The sequence below is a fragment of the Rasamsonia byssochlamydoides genome, assembly GCF_041956645.1.
Source record: "Rasamsonia byssochlamydoides strain NRRL 3658 unplaced genomic scaffold VTN77scaffold_9, whole genome shotgun sequence".
NCBI classification, from domain to species: Eukaryota; Fungi; Ascomycota; class Eurotiomycetes; order Eurotiales; family Trichocomaceae; genus Rasamsonia; species Rasamsonia byssochlamydoides.
This window is the reverse complement of record NW_027192392.1, coordinates 71468-90036: the sequence shown is the minus strand read 5'-3', so window position 1 is coordinate 90036 and position 18569 is coordinate 71468. Positions and strand designations below refer to the sequence as shown.

The following is an 18569-nucleotide window of genomic DNA, read 5'->3' as shown; positions in this document are numbered from 1 at the left end:
CAAGGCTTCAGCTGCAAAGAAACTGGCGACCTTCAACGTCGCAGTTTCTTGATCATACCGTCGACGAGAATGCGTCGTTCAGCGCTGCGGAGTGTTCAGTCCGTCAGACCTCTTGCTCGCGGTCAACGGTCCGTATCCAGAGGCCTTGCGACTACCAGCGAGTCTGTAACCAAGGTATGTTTATATCTTAAGAACTGCCTTATTCTCCTTATATTGACAAAATGATAGGATCCAGTTGAGCTCGACCAGATCACGACACTTCCAAATGGCATCCGCGTAGCGAGCGAGTCCCTACCCGGCCCCTTCTCAGGCGTCGGAGTTTACATCGATGCTGGATCGCGATACGAGGATGAGAGCCTTCGTGGAGTCAGCCATATTATGGACCGTCTCGCGTTCAAGTCCACTAAATCACGGTCAGGGGATGAGATGGTTGAGGCCCTCGAGTCGCTAGGAGGGAACCTCCAGTGCGCCTCATCCCGCGAATCACTCATGTACCAGTCGGCCAGTTTTAACTCGACCGTCCCCTCGACTCTGGCCCTTCTGGCAGAGACAATCCGTGAGCCGCGCATCACGGAGGAAGAAGTGCAACAGCAGTTGGCGACGGCAGAATATGAGATCAACGAGATCTGGGCCAAACCCGACCTTATTCTCCCGGAGCTGGTTCACATGGCCGGGTTTAAGGACAACACGCTAGGAAACCCACTCCTATGTCCGAAAGAACGACTAGGGGAGATTAATAAGGCAGTGATTGAGAAATATCGAAACACATTTTTCAACCCGAACCGGATGGTCGTTGCCTTTGCGGGAGTCCCGCACGACGAAGCCGTCAAGCTGACGGAGAAGTATTTTGGGGACATGAAGCCGCATGAGGGGCCAGCCTTCCGTGGACAGGGAATTGAATCTACGCTGTCTGACTCGCCGTCTGTTCAGAAAGACGGGCAGCTGCCAACGGTCCCTCAGTTCTCCCCGACGTCTACAACATCCAGCAATGCGCCGGCGAGTACGTCTCATTCGAAGATCCTCTCCAAGCTCCCCTTCCTCAAAAACCTTACTACTTCTGCCCCTCGCAATGCGACAGTGTCGGCTCTCGATCCGTCTCTTCTTGAGTCCTCCACGTTGGACCTGAATCGCCCTGCACATTACACGGGAGGGTTTTTGTCCCTGCCCCCGATTCCACCTCCGGCAAACCCCATGCTTCCTCGCCTAAGCTACATCCATCTGGCTTTCGAGGCTCTTCCCATCTCCTCTCCTGACATCTATGCACTTGCCGCGCTCCAGACCCTGCTGGGAGGAGGAGGGTCCTTCTCCGCGGGCGGACCCGGTAAGGGCATGTACTCACGACTCTACACCAATGTTCTAAACCAGCACGGCTGGGTTGAGAGCTGTGTCGCTTTCAACCACAGCTACACGGACAGTGGGCTCTTTGGCATTTCTGCATCGTGCAGTCCTACCCGCACGCCACAGATGCTGGAGGTGATGTGTCGCGAACTGCAGGCCCTGACGTTAGATTCGGGCTACTCCTCGCTCCAGGCCCAGGAGGTCAACCGGGCTAAGAACCAGCTCCGGTCGTCGCTCCTGATGAACCTTGAGTCCCGCATGGTTGAACTCGAGGATCTGGGCCGCCAGGTGCAGGTGCACGGCCGCAAGGTCGGGGTCAAGGAGATGTGCGAGAAGATTGAGGCCCTGACGGTGGACGATCTGCGACGAGTCGCCAAGCAGGTGTTTGGAGGCCACGTCAAGAACAAGGGCAAAGGCACGGGTAAACCAACTGTCGTCATCCAGGAAGGCGAACTGGAAGGGTTCAAGCTGCGGCCATTCCCGTGGGAGGAAATCCAGGAGCGCATCTCGAAATGGCAGTTGGGAAGGTTGTAATCAACAACCTTCCTCGATCTTATCTCTCTGCTCTTGCTGACTTGTAAATGGGGGATTGCGTTTCCGTCCCTTCTCCCGTTGGGCTGCACATTTCCTTTATTCTTCTCATTTTTTTGGACCAGGGCAGGCGACTGTACTATATTATATAGAGATCTTAGAATCTTCCACGAATTCTACAGTCTTAATATGCACGTCAGTGTTAGAACTATTTAGTAGACCAGAGGAGCAAAAAGTTGTCGCTCTGTTGAGGTTCAAAAGGAGGCGAGTAAGAAAGTAAAAGAAAAGAAATCAATTAATAATTGAAATAGAGTAAAAAAAAAAAGTCTCTGCTAGATGCCTTGGTTGATTGATACCTTTAGCAAGGCGAAGTCGGAAGGTTACTCCGTCCCGGATCATCCAAGCTCCTTGCCGCTTTTCGTAATAATTTTGGTTTTTGGCTCGGGGAAAAAAGTCGGATCGATCTCAAGTCGAACTTTGAGCAGAATTCAGCGAACATCTCCACCTCCAACCATTTCCCCAACGTCATTTTCCTTTCGCGTGCTCAGTCTCGTTGACAAACCGAAATCCAACTCAATTAATAGTCCTTTTCTTTTTATTGTAGCTTAAGACGCACCGCCACAATGGTCAAGCTCACTGAAGTCGAAGACGAGCACTTCACGACCGAGAAGCCCACGCCGTCCAAGAACGACGTCCTCCTCGCCTCCGACGACGATGACGAGTACACTGACACAGGTGGGTGGTAAACCTTTTTTTTGGGCCTTTCTATATTGTCGAGGTTCCGACGCTTTTTATCCCAGCACCTTGCAAGACTGGAATCTGGCTTCAAGACTCGAAGTTCTTTACTTGAATCCGACAGCGCAACTAATCCATCTCGTCTATTCTTTTGCAGACTCTGAAATCTCCACCGATTCGGACATTGACATCGAAAATGAGACTCTTTACGAGCGTATCGCTGCGCTGAAAGACATCATCCCTCCGCAGACCCGGCGTCGGATCACCAGCACCGTCTCCTCCCTCACATCTTTCACCAAGTCCGGTCTGCTGTTCGGCGGCAAGGCCTTATGGGTTCTGAGCACGAGCGCATTCCTGCTCGGTGTTCCGTGGGCGCTGGCTTATGCGGAGGAGGAGCAATATGTTCAGATGGAGCGGGAACAGGGCATGATCAGAGGAGCTAACGAGGTTCGTTAGCATATTCCTTTAAAAATCTTTACCCCTCTAAAATTATATCAGTATTTTTTCTTATCAAAAGAATCCCTGAATTGTCCACATTTGAGAAAATGGAGCAACTTGCTGACGTGAAAATGTCATTCCAGATGCTCACTCCTGGAGCAAACATTCCAGAGAAGAAGCCTAGCCAACCAGCTCTGTAAAGATATCTTCGTGACAAGAATGAAAGGATGCGATGAGATGACGGAGCATTTGAAAATCGTTCCGCTTCATATTTTTTTTTACCTGTCCAATGCAGTTCATGCATGTCCGAACTCTCGCAGACTCGGCAGACTTATTCGGGCTTCGACCTGGCTCTCCGCGAGTCTTCACGTCTACATTTTGCATTCATTGAGATGCGCTGACTGGTGTGCATTTTAAGGCGTCTTTTTTATGGAATTGACATGACTGTTGACACGGAAGGAAAAACGTTGGCTTGCAGGATGCATGATCAATTGCTTGGTCGGCTATGTGTATGATGGGAGGCCAAATCTGGTGAATCAAATCACCCGGCGTTCCAACGTCATCTGTCATCTGTCATCTGTCATTTGTCGAATTCTCCGCATCTACACATCCTTGGTTCTTTGTCTCTTCTCCTCTCTCTCTCTTCTCGGATCTCGCCCATGGCGCGCGGATTCGTGTATTTGTATACTTACCTGGTTTCATTCATATTTATTTTTTCCCCCTTTTATTCTGTCATGCATTCATCATGTTACGGTCTCCAAAACAAAAAAGAAATAAATGAAATAAAATGAGATGGAATTGATTCAATTCGGGCATGACTACCTACCTACATACAGTACATTATTACGTACACACGCTCTTCACCCCTTTCAGATCAATTAATAAAACTGATGCTAGGTTCGAATGACCTTATTCCAATTTAATTACCTAGGCATTATTGTATTTGTTATTATCATTAAACGGTACTAATACCGTACTGGTAACTGAGCATCATATTATATTATATTATGTTAATGTCAAAGCAGGCATTATGCATTATTTCTATTTCTGCAAATTTCGCCTTTTTTTTTTTAAAAAAAAAGGTCCAAATTCGGCGTAGGGTATTTCATGTCATGTCATGTCATTCATCTCATTTCCACTCTGCGTTCGTCAATTTTTTCTGAATGTGAATTGTCAATCTCGGTCCATTCTATTTCGTACATTTGCCTTGTCTTTTTTTTTTCTCTCTTCCCCCCCTTTTTTTTTAAAAAAAATAAAATAAAAGAAATGAAATGAAATCAGAATCCTGGTCCCTGCACAGACAGAGAAAGGCCAATGTCACTATCGTAAATCATTTGCTGGGTTGAAAGAAAACTTGGAAAGGGTCTCATCATCATCATAGTTAGGCATGTATGTACAGTACAGTAGATATGTCCAGCAGGCCATGAGAGTTTATTTTGTCCAAGAAACAGCTGTACGGGATCACTTCACCAGCGTCCTTCCTGTAATATATCATTAACATAGTTCACTCTTGTTATCGATGTTGGGTTGAAGATTCCTACCTTCGTCTCCCTGGCAGCTTTGACGGCGAGGTGAAAGTCCCGCCAGAGGCGCTGGATTTCCCCACTCTCGTTCATCATGTCCACGACCTTGTTGGCATACTTGGTCTTCTTTTTCTGGCTCCATTGAGCACGCTCGACAATCTTGGAATCTTCAAAGTAGCCCTTCCGTTCTAGGTAGTCGGTCACCCACTCGTTTAGGTTATACCGCCAGTGGATGAGCGTGTGTGTCATTTCGGCCTTTGCTTTGCAGTGTCTGAAATGAGAAAGAAAGAAGAGTTAGATTAAGTCGACCCTGCAGAAAGGTAATCCCATGCAGGCTTGGTCGAACTCACCTGCCCAATAGCCAATGAGTATCCTCGTCTGGAAGAATGTGCCCATCTTTGTCTCTGTCCCGACCGCCTTCCCGCTCAGAGTCACTCTCATCGTCTGACAGCGACTCGAGCGTCTCCAGGGAATAGGGCTTGCCATACAGTTTGATGTCAGAAGACGCCGGATGACCAGACCTTCTGCACGCATCACAAGGGTGATTCGCTGTCGTCGGGAAAGCCGTGATCTCTATGTGCGGCCGAGCCAGCAGCGCCCGGCGAAAGTCGACATTCCAGACGGCAGAGATGAACTGAGATCCAGTGCGACCTTTCACCTCGTCGTCTAGCTTCCTGAACGCGGATTTGTAGATCTCGTCGGAGCGGGGAAAGGCCGGGTTGAGCTTGTTGTGCACCATCCATTCTACCACGTCTCGGAAGCATTCCTTCAGTGGTTTGTATCTATGCCGAGTGAACTCGAAGGGCAACTCGTCGGTCGGTACGCCAATCTCGCCCTCGCTATCTTCCAGAACGAAGTCCTTTTCATATCTGTCGAGATCTTCGTTCGATGGGATGTCCGATTCGATGTCGCTATCTTCAGCTTCCGAGGAAGAGTCTGCTTGCTCCCGTCCCTCTCTCACAAATGAATTTTCACTATCGCTTGCAATCTCCGGATCATCGTCATCATCGCCCTTTTCTTCGGACCCGACACCCTTTATCACTTTCTTGCCAGCCCGTTTACGACGTAGAATCTCCAAATGTTTTTGTCTCTTGGCTTTGGCAGAGTCTACCAAGCGGCCTCGAGTACGAGTTTTGGTTACAGCTAGAAATCTGGTGTTAGCATCCCTATCCGGTATAACTAGCAAAATCAACATTACCAGAATCCTGAAGATCTCGGAGGTCTTCCTCTAACTCAAGCCTTTCTTGCTCCGAGGTCTTCCGGGGAGTACGAGGTGCTGCCTCGGCGACATTCTCTCGCCGCCGTCGCTTTGCGGGCGAAGAAACTATTACATCATCTGAATTGTCCGAGTCATCGTCAACAACGAAGGTCGCACTGGGTTCAGCTGCTTTTCGTTTGCGAGAGGTAGGGCGTGTAACCAATTCATCTGCGTCACTTGTTTCCGCAGAACCTAGCCCTGACAGATCGACGGCAAAAGATCTTTCGCGTCTCGTATGAACCGTAGACAATTCTTCATTGCCATTTTGCTGTCCTCGAGTAACCGATCTAGTCTTGGGAAGGGATCTGGTTTCTGTCTCCGATTCTTCTTCTTCTTTCACATGGCGATGCGACCGTAGTCGTCTCTTCGAGGCTCCCCGGGACGGTTCAGCCCTCTGTTCTAATGCTTCACTGTCACTAGTTTCCTGTTTCCTTCTAGGTGTGGTAGCAGACGCAGGGTTTGACTCGTCGCTCTCCCTCTCGCTAGCAACTACATTCTGCCTTCGTCGTCGTGCAGGTACTTTAATAGCATCCTCATCCTCCGACGATGTCTCTTCGACGTGTCTGGTGGGCGCACTGGAAATGGGGCTAGACGACTCGACAGGCTTGGGTATCTTCCTGCTCAAGTGGTCTTGAACTCGATAGTGTCAGTTTAGTTACTTCCAGCAGACACATGAGAATGGTAAATAGTATCCTCTTAACAGGTCGCGTTGCAATGACTTACCAGACGTTGACCCCTCATCGCTAGATGCGCTGGCTGGCGAAGACGCACGTGCAGTCTTCTTCCGGCCGATGGAGTAGTCCTCGAGTTGCAGCTGCCCCTTGCGAACGAGCCCCTTTGAGGGATGCTCATATCTGAGCTTTGCCGGACGAAATGGCGAGGTTCCAGGACTGCGTTCTGTAGCAGGCGACGAGGTCTCCACGGGTACGAAGGTGAGGCGCGTCTGCTTCACTTTTCCATGACTGCGGGGCATGGTGATGACGCGACAGGCTTGCAAACCTGAAGGGGAGTAGAATTTGGAGTTAGAGAAAATTCTGTGTAGGCACCATGCATTCAAAATGTCATCAGAAAATAATGCACTATGCCATGCAAGATAAAATAAATGAAAGGTGAATCGTTCTCACTTCTGGGTCGCGTTGACGCTTCACGCTTCATGCTTCACGAGAGCACGTGATCACTACATTGATTACTATATTGGGTAAGATGATGGGATCGATTGATGCAGATTCAAGTCATATCTGGATGTTTTGGAGATAATATTTCAGGTCAGTCTGGAGAGTATATCTTCGGATAAATATCATTTACAGAACAATTCAGATGCAAGTAATCTCCTGGAATTAGATGCAGAACTGTTATGACATGGAGTTAATTGCACCTCTCGTTCATGTCAGATGCTGCTTATTGACAATGTTTTAGAATGTGAGACTGCCTGAGACTGAAAATTTTAAAAGTCATAGGGTATTAAATGTGCCTTAGACTTCTTGATTAGAAGGTGGCATTTCGTTGACGTTTATTGATCTCTTGGAGAAGTATGAGAGTAGATGGAGTAGATGGATGTAGGTGCCACATGTAGCTGTCCCTGGAATAAATGGAATGATAGGCAGTTGTAAGAACTTATGTAGCCTTCCACTTTCCCCCTCATACTTCAATTAATCCATAGGGGCAAGCTCTGTACTAATGACTAGGCTGCATATGGAGAACATTGTGGTTGGTGGTTTCTCTTTTCTTTCGTTCATTGGGATCTGATTTACTCAGGTTCCTAGCAGTAACCAAAGGAGGCTTATTTCTATCCTCAACACAGCATGGGCGACTTCCTAATCATACGTTTAGAAACAGACTGTGTGAGAAATGCTTCAAGGTTGACCTGACAGCATTTACAGGTCAAGCATTATATTATCCTCTGTTGACTATCGCATGCAAGCTGCGCTTCTGTTTCTTACTATTGAACTTTGCAGCAACATCCTCATATGGTCAATGGCATAGACAAACCAGCTGGTCGCGTGACCATCAATGGTAAATTAAATATTTGCACACACAAATCCTTTCTGCTAGTCGGGTTTGTCCATACGAAAGAAGATGACCAAAAGCTAATTGACTCCTAATAGCTTAGATATCGCACCAATTGTGCTCTGTAGTATCCATATGAGGCTGTAATAGCTCCTGTTGGCTGGTTATAGGTGCTCAACAAGCATTGGGGTACTGCTGTCAGTGCCAGTCGTGCTGTACTTCTTCAATCAAATGCACCCGTCATCCAGGGGTAAACCTCCGATTGGGTTTCCAGCCTCACCAAGTTTTCTCTAGATGGCAGCTTCTTTTACTGGTCGGAATCTTGATCGTGTTGAGGACTCCTGACGTCAGCCTGACCTGTGTCCTGACTCACAGGATGCGCAAGTTGGACCCAAGGAAATGAACGAAGAACGTATTCCATCGTGTTTACCTTATAGGGTGATGATCGCATACCGCGACAAGCAGGTCCGATTCAAATTCGAAGGGCGACACAGACTTACAGCTGCGCTGGACAGTATAGGGAAGACTCGATATGACTTTATCGCTGGAGGAAGAGATAGGTTATGTAGGAGCTAGGACGAGTTTGTGGAAGCCATCTCACCGTCAAGCGACGGGCCAGATCTGAGAGTGCCTTGACGAAACTGCAGGAGGAGACTTCCGTGGGGCGCGTCATGCAGGGCTGTGGTAAATGTAATGTATCCCTTGGCAGCGAGTTGTCTGTAGGGAACGACACCCTGACGTCAATCCATCCTAACCAGGGCGAAGGGCGAGCTTAAATGAACATTCCAAATAATACCAGGCACGCAGGCACATCCCCCTGCAACCACAGAGTGAACCTCTCCTGTTTTAAAGAGCACCTGGTGTTGAACTTCATCAGGATTTCCCCCCTTCCCACATACCAGGGTCTATCCGCCATACCTCGTGATACCCCAGTTACGACCCCCATTAGTCTACATACATACTAATTCCAGGGAATAAGATTGGTATTTACGTAATACATAATCTCGGCCATTGTTACCCATCCATTGAATCTTTTTGGACTCATTGGAGAAGAGAAACATCATCATTTTGACGCTGCTATGGCTCCGTCGAAAGCTGTCAATCATCCTGTGGATCCCAAGGAGAAGGATGCGGTATGTCACCCTTTACGTGAGTCATTGAATGTTGTACGCTGACAGGTGTGCCTTCAATTCAGGACATCGACAATAAAATCAGACTCTACGGAATCTCCAAGGGTAAGCATTGAAGACTTGCCCTGTCGCAGGCAGATGACTAAGACCAGCTCACAGCTTTTGCCAATGGCAAGCTGCCATCAGTACGTTCCTCCGATGAATTGGTTTGTCTGTGGGGTAACGAGCCAGGTCCTGACACTCCGGCAGAACAAGCAATGCGATGTTGCTCTAAACAGCGTCATCAACTCCAAGTATCTCGCATCCCCGTCGAATAAGCTGTCGGAGGAGGGTCGGGCTCTTGTGAAGGATGTTCGTGACGTGATTGAACAAGCGAAGGTCCTATTCATCACGAAAAACGAAGGTGACCTCCTGCAGGAGTTTATCTGGGAGGCTCAGCACATCAGGCCCCCCGATGTGACAAAGCTGGACGGACCGGTAGACAAGGAGACCGCCAAACAGGATACCACCAAGGCCGGGGAGGGATTGAAGACTCTGGGTACTCTTTTGATCACCAACGGAGAGTTCCGCAAACTGCGTATGTTTAATCACCATCATCCAAGATGGTAAGCACTTGTACTGACGGTTCGCAGTCAGCGATGCTGTTGTTCTTCTGCGCGATATATCCGGGGACATTTCCCAGAAATCCGCCGAAAAGATTAAGCCATCCGAGGAGGAGCTCTCCCGGATTGATCAACCCGCACCAGACAATGAATGGCATGACAAGCCGAACGTGTCCAAGGAGCAACTCAAGGATCAAGTAGAAAAAAACGCGCCTGTGGCAAGTCTTCAAATCCCAATCCAGCGCTTTGTTCGACATATTAACTTGAATGCAGAACCTGAAGGATGCCCAGGAGGCGACTAACGCGGCCAAAAGAGCAGCAACTGGTGACAAGGAGAACGCCCCCGTCTCTGAGATGGACGTTCGCGCTGGTGGTGCTGCAGCTGCTTCCAGCGTCAAGCAGGCTGTATCCCAAAATGTTCCCGTCGAAGAAACGAAGAATCGAGCCAATGATTACGCACAAAAGACCAAGGAATACTTCTCCAGCAAGATGCCCAAGGAACGGCGCGAGCAGATCGCCTGGCGTCTGAAGAAGATGATCGTCGAGATCCAGAGACGTCCGGACTGTAAGTATTTCGAATATTGTCAACCTGGGTTGAAACCAGCATAGCAAGATCTGGACAACCTCTGTAACAGCTTCGCTAACTCAGTTTGACATCCAGATCAGCAAGCTATTGAAAGTCTGTTGACTCTTGCAGAGACATATGGAGGCCACACAAGAAATGTCTCCCAGCAGGGCACTGAAACGCTGAAATGTGCCAGAAGGGACCCAAGTCTGCAAATTGTCGAGACTAATTTGAAGGTATGGCTAAGATTCAAAGAAAAGAATAGAGACATGCTGATGCGTTTCAAGACTTTAATCGAGCGATTTGCGAACTGCACATCGACCGACGATTTGTTTGAGTCGCTCAACAATCTGTACCGTGCTGCGGACCAGGATCCTCAATTGAAGGACTGGTTCAAACAAATGAATACTTACATCCGGTGAGTATGGACTATTCCCCGGTTAGATTATAACGGGAAAAAGGAGACGGATTTGGTACTGACACGGCCCAGGAAATGCTTGTGTGAGCAAGGCTTCATCGTGCAGGATGCTGCCACGCAGGAGTGGAATAGACTATACGACCAGGGCAGCTTCTTGCTGCGCGAACGCTACCGAAACCACGTCGATCGTATTGGTGACGAGATCAAATTCTTTGCCACACAATTCAATGAAGACCCTCAGAATAGGGCTCTGAGAAATTCTCTGCAAAAGCTCTTCAAGAATCTCGGGCAGGATGAAAATGGAAAGATAAAATTCAAGCCACATCTCATTAAGGATATTACCAATGTTATCCTCCCAGACATTTTCCAGGGCCTTCGTTATATCCCTCTCCCTCGAATTGAGGTGACTGATCGTGCGTTCGACGCGGTGAGTGAAGCTGGATTGAGGAAAAACGGACAGAAGCTCATGTCAACTAGGTCGTTGAAAATATCGTCATCGAGAGTGATAACCTGATGCCCAATGTCTTCGAGTTTGGCACCGACAACTACTGGCGCTGGGGTCGGAAGGGGATCGCTAACAAGGATGATCACAGGGTTGGTTACAAGACATTGCACGGTTTAGTAGACTTCATCCGCTAACACCAGCGATAGGTAATGATTGCTGCTTCTGGCATCCAGGCCGATATTAAAGGTAAGAATTTCTTCCCCTGTCTGAATGCGTCACGAATGGATGGCTGAGTGCCGCTTTTTAGATGTCAGTTACTATATCAAGAAGAAGGAAGGCTTCCCCACAATCACTGATACTGGTGTCATGGACATCTATCTTGGTGGTGAGGGGTTCAGCTTCAAGATTTCAGCTTCCAAACCCACCGGCGCCGACAGGCAGCGTTTTGTCAAAGCGGAGAGGGTTTCTGTCACCATCAGGAATCTTGACATTAAGCTGAAGAAGTCCAAGCACAAGGTTCTCTTCAACGTCTTCAAACCAATGCTCTTCAATATCGTCCGGCCGGTCGTGCAGACAGTTCTCGAGAAGCAGATTCGAGACTCGTTCACAAAAGTCGATGCATTTGCATACAAGGTGTACAGTCAAGTCCAACGTGCCCAAGAGGACGTCAAAGAAGACCCCAGAAACGCTCGGAACGTCTACTCTCGCTACATTGACGCGACACGCCAGACGATTATGGAGAGGAAGCAGAAGGCCGAGCAAGTTGCTGAAGAACGTAAGACCAAGGTGCAGGCGACGGCCACTCACCACGACGCCCTCTTCAAGAACATCAAGTTGCCGGGTTTCGTCACCAACAAGGCGACGGAATACAAGGAGCTGGCCGCTCAGGGCGAGCGCTGGCAGAGTCCAGTCTTCGATATTGGCGGGGCTTCGCAGTCCAAGGACCTGCCCAAGCTTGAACCAGTCACCCGTAAGCCGCACACTACGGCCGAAAGCACGTTGAGGCAACGCTCTGAGGAACCTAACGGCCATCCTCTGACGTATGAGTCCCAATCCCAAGGCAAGGTCGAGGCTGTTGGCGACAGCGGTTTTACCAAGAAGGCCGATCAGGCCTTAGGAACTATGACAGGTCCTGGAGGATCACCGGCCCCTTCAGACGTTCGCACTGGTGCCTGATGACTGACAGGACGGAGAAGCAGAAACAGTATACCCATGTAATTTCTCAAGATCCTGTGTTCATATCGTTATCTCGCTTTTGACTCGGGGCTGTTATCCATGTGGAATATCGTAATGGAGACGACATGTTTGGAGTACACCACATGCAAAAGAACCTAATCTGATGAGTTACTGTATAATTAGTGTTAGACTCGCAAGAGATATTAGTTTTAATGTATTGTAAACCAGAATTAACCGTGTACTCCGCAATTTGCATGCAAGGGAAGGTATCGATAGTTTGAAAGTGAGAGTGTTGGGCCGAGGCTGCTGGACCTTCCCTTGCTTACTTGCAGAGCTTTGGCCCCATCTGGCCCAAAAGGGAAACCGCGGGCTGTGACACCCCAACGTGAAATCTACGAGTACCCAGGTATAATCTTACACCAAGTCAGATCTTCCTGACCTGGCTGCGGACCTGTGCTTCAATTCGGAGAACTCAGTTAATAGATATTTGCATCCACAGGCTGGAGCTGCATTCTTGTTCTCTTTCTCACCGTCCTTTTTTTTTTTTGACGAATTTATTTCAGTTCCTGCTTCCAGTTTCTCCCCTCCACACGAGTACAATTCGTCTCGGGGCTGCTCCAGCAGTTATCCTCCTCAATCGACCTCGAAACAATTGACAACTGCTACAGATACACCGAAGCCACCTAGCTATGCCTCCATCGCAAACAACCGCGGCGTCAACCGCGCCCTCCCGCAAGGCTTCGGGGCCGGTCCGCACCTACCTTCTCGCGTATAACGTCGTCGCCTTTGGCCTCTGGGCGACCTGCACCCTGCGAATGGCGTTGTTGGTCCCCATGCTGGCACCGATCGGCCATATCCCGGCCATTTTCACGCATCTGTTCTCGCCGTTGTTGACGGTAGCGCAATCGCTGGCGTTTTTGGAAATCGTGCATTCGGCCGTGGGCATCGTGCGGGCGCCCGTGTTCACCACGTTCCTGCAAGTGGCGAGTCGGTTCCTGGTCGTGTGGGGTGTCATGTTCCTGTTCCACGAGGGTTCGCGCTTTGTTGCCCCTGGTGAGGGCATCCTCGGAGGTGACTATGAGGGGATTGTTGGAAAGGGAGCGAGGCCAGGTCCCGGCACTCAGGTTGGGGACTGGGCGTTTCTGGGCTGTCTGGCTGCGTGGGGAATAACTGAGTGCATCAGATATGGATTCTTTGCCTTGCAGCTTTGGGGGAAGGGTGTGCCGAGATGGTGGACGTGGTTGAGGTGGGTTCAATCTACTGATCAGTGATCATCTGGTGGACTTGTTTTTCGGCTGACCTAAGCCAGATACAACACGTTCTACGTTCTCTATCCAATTGGAATCAGCAGCGAATGTGTCCTGATCTGGAAGGCCCTCAAGCCGGCGGCAGAATTGCATCCTCTATACCGGTGGTTCTTGATTGCGATGCTTGTGATCTACGTCCCAGGTAGGTTGCATTTGCATTGATGGCGTGAACACTTTTCGGGCGTCCATCTAAAAACATCCATTTAAAAACAAAAGGTACTGACAGTGTAAAATAGGCTCCTACATCCTGTACACACACATGATTGCGCAGAGAAGAAAGGTCCTGAGGGGGAAGAACAGAGTGGACTGAAATCGCGAAACAGCAAAGCGGCGAAACAGGAAATCTCGCAATCGAGCCGTTATAGACGGGCAGTTAGGAAGATACTCAACTTCAAGAAGACTCAGCAGCACTACATCTTCATGAGTTATGAGGCAGATGGTTGATTGGCCACCAGCAAAAATATATATACTGTACATAATAGCTGCCTGTATTGATTCAGGGTGACAGCTTGAGACTGGGATTGAAGAAAGCAGGCAATATCGTTAACGATGCGCACAGTCATAGCACTGAATCTTCAGGAGGAATCTCAGGGGTTCAGGTCAGTTCAATCGACCAAGAAATCGACATGATATGATTTACTACAATTCCCGCATAAGATCTCGAACAGCCTTGGAGGCAAACGCCTTGCGCTGACTTTCCGGTAGATCGGCGCTCATGTCTGGACCAGTACAAAATTAGTTTTCTATGAAACAAACTGCCGGGAGAGAATTCTAGTCAAAAACAAACCTTTAATAGCCCTCATCCTCATCATCAAAGCCTCCAGCTCCTCGACTTTCAGCTCTGCGTCATGTTCATTATGCTCGTCATCATCGTCGTCATCGTCATTATCACGACCGCCGTTCTGTATAGCGAATCTGAGACCCATCATTTCCCGCTCCAGCTCGTCGACTTCGAGCTTGAAGCCATCTTCATGATCATCATGCTCGTCTTCTGAGTGAAGGAAGTTGTCAAGGTCGTTATCGTTATCTTTATCTTTGTCTTTGGAGACAGCCCAATCGTGGGTCTCGAGGACTTCTCTTATGCGGCGCATGCCTTCGTATTCTGTTGTAGAATCCGTCCGTCAGTCACAGTTATGATTGTGAAAGGAAGTGTAACTTAGCAGAAGTGAAAGAAAATGAGTGGAAACGCACCTCCGAATTTATTCCTCTTCTCCTCATCCTTCTTATTATCTGTCTTCGGGTCCCAAGCCACGACCTCGAATCCGAACACGCCCATGTCATAGAGCTCGTCTTCCCACCATGTAGCGCCAAAGACTTCTTCATCATCCTTGATGAGTTCACCGTCCTCTGCTTCTTCTTCCTGCTGCTTTTTTCTTTGCTTGGTACCTGTTTTTTTCTCTCCCACGAGGACCAACAACCCCGGGACATCACCATTCTCTCCGCGCTCTTCTTCCGTTTGGCTCTTGACGTCGGCGATCATCTGGATGAGGTCCTTGAGGGCACGCACGTCTGCGCGTTCGGAGGCTGGCGTAGCAGCTGCAGCGGCAGAAGCAGTAGAAGACGCATACGCTTCCTTCGGGACAGCCGAACTCGGCGCATCCAGGTTCTGCACACAGATGACAATCGCGCCGATCGCGTCGCGGACGACGCGGGCTTCGGCGCTCAAGAATTCCGTTTTCCACTGCGCTGGAGTTGCGCTTGGATTCTGTTGTGCACCACCATCATCGCCATCATCACCATTATTAGAGGAACTCGAAGAGGAGGAGAGGGGGATCTCATCCACCCAAATCGGCACGTCAGCAGTATAGTACTTCGTCTGTATCCGCAGCGGCGCATGGGTCGTGTATCCGGCAAAGGAGGTCGTAAACGGTAGCTTGTTTGTATCCGCATCTGCATTATCCGCATTATTATCTGCAGCTGCATCTGCACCTGCAGGAGTTGCTGTTGTAACCTGCGGCGGCGCACTAACAGGGACACCAGTGAGCGAATGCAGAAGCGCAGGAATCGTGTTCTGCGCGTGCGTCGTAGGCGAGAGGATGAGCAGACGGCGTGGATTCGTGATGTGTTTCGGTTTCGGCCGATCCTGGCCTGCAGGAGGGGCAGCAGAAGCCTCTTTGGATTCTTGATGAGATGTCATGATTTTTCTTTTAATATCTGTATGTATGTATTGTCGATCTTCTGAGGAGTTCAGTTCAGTCCAGTTCAGTTCAGAAGATTATGTGCTGTAGACAGAAGAAATCGATTCGATCAGATCAGGAAATATCCATCCATCCATCCAACAAAGCGACCGGGAAAAAGTAACGATATCTTCATATTTTTTCCTGCAGGTACGAATTTCTTTTTGTCACCTCAGTCCCAGCTGAAGGCAGGAAGAAGCTCCTAGAGTAGAACCTAGAGGAATGGAGAGATATGCTGTGCTGGATTGGACGGAGTACGATTAAATGAATGAATGGCGGGGTGAGATGGACGGCGGGCCACAGCGGAGCTTGCAAGCTACGGCGCCCGCCAATCCGCGGAATATCCATAGCATACGCTGTTAGTCTGCTACGATACCTAGCATCTGGGAGATCCATACAGAAGAATATCTTCATATTTATCCCTCAATGGACGGTCAAAAAAAGTGAAAAAAAAATTTCTTTATCCCCATTCGCCATTTTGAGAAGACAAAAAAAATTCGTACCGCAAAGCACATAGAATAGTAGCCGAGATCCCTTCTCCCTGTGCGACAAAGACATTACCTCAGGAAAACACGGTTGCCCCTGGCCCGACAACCTTTGAGTCTGGAGGGGCTCATTCTTAGAAATATTGATTGAGACGGAATTTAGATCGTGAGAGAAGCAAAAAATTGTAAGAATTGGCCGAGGAAGCCGTGATCCGAGAGAGTTGAGTAACAGATCGAGAACTCCATCCTGTAGTATCCTATCCGCAAGAGTAGGTTGTTCATCCCCTCCGCTGGCCTCTAGCTCTGTTGACGGTGGCCTTTCCACGAGCCAAACCGACACCCCTGCCACGCTGGCCTCTGGTGCGGAACATGGGGGCGTTCCTGCAGTTGGGAGAATATTAGTGCTTGAACAGAACAGCTGGCAAGACAGGCCAAAATATTGCGTATCCTGCGCGAAGACGCTCCCGAAAATATAGAGAAAAGAACGGGACGAAAACTCGACATACCTCAGCATGTCCGGCACAATAAAGAATCGCACGTGGCTTCCACGAATGTAGACTTGATCCAAATGCGACACGCGGCCATCACGCGCCGTGACGGTTATATCCTTGAGTTGGACATTCATATTATCTTCAGCTGTATACGGGAAGAAGATGTCAGCACAGGTTCGAGAATATGTCATTTTCCACTAAAATTCACACGAAGCAAGGCGGGAGGGGAGGCCGGTGAAAGCAACTGCAGCCATAGTCGAGAGCCCAACGAGTATGACAATATGTAGAGGGTGAAACGGATGCATGCAACGGACCTTCAAGCAGCTTCCCTCGATACACCTGGCCGGACGTAATCTCCAACGTAACAACATGTCCCTGCGTGCAATCCAAACTTGTCAGCTTTCGAGTTCATGCCGGTCACAGTTGACCAAAAACCAAAGCCACAAAACCTCCAAAGGCAGAAAATATACGGGAAGAACAACACACCTGAGCTTCATTAAGAAGCTTGATCGGAATCCCGATCGTGCTGGCCTGTTTACCCATGATCGCAAGTTGTCGCGTGAAAGGATCAGTTCAAGTCAAGAGAGCGGTGAAATTAGAAGAAGAAGTTGGTGACGCGCGCTGGGAGAACGGTGTTGTCAGGATAATACCCAGAATCGTCGCTCTAAACACCCACGCGATAAAAGAAATCAAATGGCAGAGGCTGAATCCCTGCTGCTCTGGTTGCGGATGGAAAAGGTGAAGACAGCGGGATCGTGGGGCGGAGAGTTTTGCGGCTCTGCTGAAGCTTCCGACGCTGACAGTGGTAGGCACAGGCCGCAGGCCAGGTCAGTCCACTTTGGAAGCTTCGTCGAAGCTTCCTCAGCATTAGCCAGGCCGTTCAATTAAATACAATCAATCAATTAAAACAGGTTTCGCTCGTTCACTTTACAAAGAAGAAATACTCCGAATATTACACCCTGTATATATATTTCCTATAATCAGCGCTACATTATAGTCTTCATCTTTCCAATCTAGTTCTTTCTCCAGTTGCACCTCCGCGATGCGCTCCGACGGCAGATCGATAATGTTGTGATTTTCTACAAAACTACAACCTTGCGAAACCTCTCGAAATGGCGCCTATATTCAATTCGAATCTCCATGCTTTCAATCTCACTGTATCCACTCTCCTGAAAAATCCCTCCCATCTCATACCGAACCTCACCATCTCGACCTTTCTCGACCTCCCTGAACAGTTGGGTCCGCATCTCTACCCACAGCAGCAGCAGCAGCAAATCTCATCATCTTCTTCTACATCCTCCTCATCCTCCTCTCCCAAGAAACGACAGCATCCAACAATCCGCGCCCTAGTCCTCGACAAGGACAACACGCTCTGTCCCCCCAAAACAATCGATTTCCCTAAACCTTACCTCCACAAGCTCGAAAGCCTGCGCACCTCACCCACCTCTCCCTTCAACCTGTCGCACAACCCCAATGGAATCCTCATCGTGTCCAACACGGCGGGGAGTAGACCCGATTCCGCGATCTACGAGGCAGAAGCGCGCCATCTGGAGGAGAAGCTGGCATCGCTCCAGATTCCGGTGTTCCGCGTCCCGCGCGGCGCGAGGAGAAAGCCCTTCTGCAGCGCAGAGGTACTAGCCTGGTTCCGGGAGCGCGGGGTCGTCGAGCGCGCAGACGAGATCGCCGTCGTGGGCGATAGAATTGGGACGGACGTGTTGCTGGCGGCAGAGATGGGCGCGTGGAGCGTATGGTGCAAGGATGGCGTGAAGCATGGAATCGGCGCGGATGCCGGGAGGGAGAACATGGATTATAGAGGGTTCCTGGCGAAGATGGAGGTCGTCATGGAGAAATACCTCCGTGAAACCAGGGGTCTGAAAGCACGAGTACCTAAGGGGTGGGAAGAGACTTGAATCAAAGCAAAGCAAAACAAAAGCGGACCTGGG

General features: G+C 49.3%; 8 protein-coding genes across 8 annotated transcripts; 5 read left to right on the top strand and 3 right to left on the bottom strand.

Moving 5' to 3' along the window:
• Positions 1–69: 69 nt before the first annotated feature.
• Positions 70–1872, top strand: VTN77DRAFT_9467 (uncharacterized protein; the record flags this gene model as incomplete). Its single annotated transcript, XM_069426078.1, has 2 exons — positions 70–174; positions 229–1872. The coding sequence occupies 2 exons, from the start codon at positions 70–72 to the stop codon at positions 1870–1872; spliced, it is 1749 nt and encodes a 582-aa protein (XP_069280590.1).
• Positions 1873–2492: 620 nt separating this feature from the next.
• VTN77DRAFT_9466 (uncharacterized protein) lies at positions 2493–3242 on the top strand (the record flags this gene model as incomplete). The annotated part of the gene is made up of 3 exons (XM_069426077.1): positions 2493–2604; positions 2762–3051; positions 3186–3242. The coding sequence occupies 3 exons, from the start codon at positions 2493–2495 to the stop codon at positions 3240–3242; spliced, it is 459 nt and encodes a 152-aa protein (XP_069280589.1).
• Positions 3243–4508: 1266 nt separating this feature from the next.
• Positions 4509–6796, bottom strand: VTN77DRAFT_9465 (uncharacterized protein; the record flags this gene model as incomplete). Its single annotated transcript, XM_069426076.1, has 5 exons — positions 4509–4523; positions 4584–4836; positions 4916–5708; positions 5764–6453; positions 6547–6796. 5 exons carry the CDS (start codon positions 6794–6796, stop codon positions 4509–4511), a joined length of 2001 nt encoding a protein of 666 aa, XP_069280588.1.
• Positions 6797–8909: 2113 nt separating this feature from the next.
• Positions 8910–12166, top strand: VTN77DRAFT_9464 (uncharacterized protein; the record flags this gene model as incomplete). The annotated part of the gene is made up of 12 exons (XM_069426075.1): positions 8910–8963; positions 9026–9065; positions 9120–9145; positions 9210–9537; positions 9593–9780; positions 9836–10127; positions 10224–10363; positions 10415–10545; positions 10618–10972; positions 11023–11139; positions 11197–11236; positions 11298–12166. The coding sequence occupies 12 exons, from the start codon at positions 8910–8912 to the stop codon at positions 12164–12166; spliced, it is 2580 nt and encodes an 859-aa protein (XP_069280587.1).
• Positions 12167–12855: 689 nt separating this feature from the next.
• Positions 12856–13783, top strand: VTN77DRAFT_9463 (uncharacterized protein; the record flags this gene model as incomplete). The annotated part of the gene is made up of 3 exons (XM_069426074.1): positions 12856–13412; positions 13476–13615; positions 13710–13783. 3 exons carry the CDS (start codon positions 12856–12858, stop codon positions 13781–13783), a joined length of 771 nt encoding a protein of 256 aa, XP_069280586.1.
• A 329-nt stretch (positions 13784–14112) lies between these two features.
• On the bottom strand, positions 14113–15610 carry VTN77DRAFT_9462 (uncharacterized protein; the record flags this gene model as incomplete). The annotated part of the gene is made up of 3 exons (XM_069426073.1): positions 14113–14192; positions 14261–14575; positions 14665–15610. 3 exons carry the CDS (start codon positions 15608–15610, stop codon positions 14113–14115), a joined length of 1341 nt encoding a protein of 446 aa, XP_069280585.1.
• An 803-nt stretch (positions 15611–16413) lies between these two features.
• VTN77DRAFT_9461 (uncharacterized protein) lies at positions 16414–17169 on the bottom strand (the record flags this gene model as incomplete). Its single annotated transcript, XM_069426072.1, has 4 exons — positions 16414–16516; positions 16642–16771; positions 16941–17001; positions 17113–17169. 4 exons carry the CDS (start codon positions 17167–17169, stop codon positions 16414–16416), a joined length of 351 nt encoding a protein of 116 aa, XP_069280584.1.
• Positions 17170–17738: 569 nt separating this feature from the next.
• VTN77DRAFT_9460 (uncharacterized protein) lies at positions 17739–18536 on the top strand (the record flags this gene model as incomplete). The annotated part of the gene is made up of 1 exon (XM_069426071.1): positions 17739–18536. One exon carries the CDS (start codon positions 17739–17741, stop codon positions 18534–18536), a length of 798 nt encoding a protein of 265 aa, XP_069280583.1.
• Positions 18537–18569: the final 33 nt, after the last annotated feature.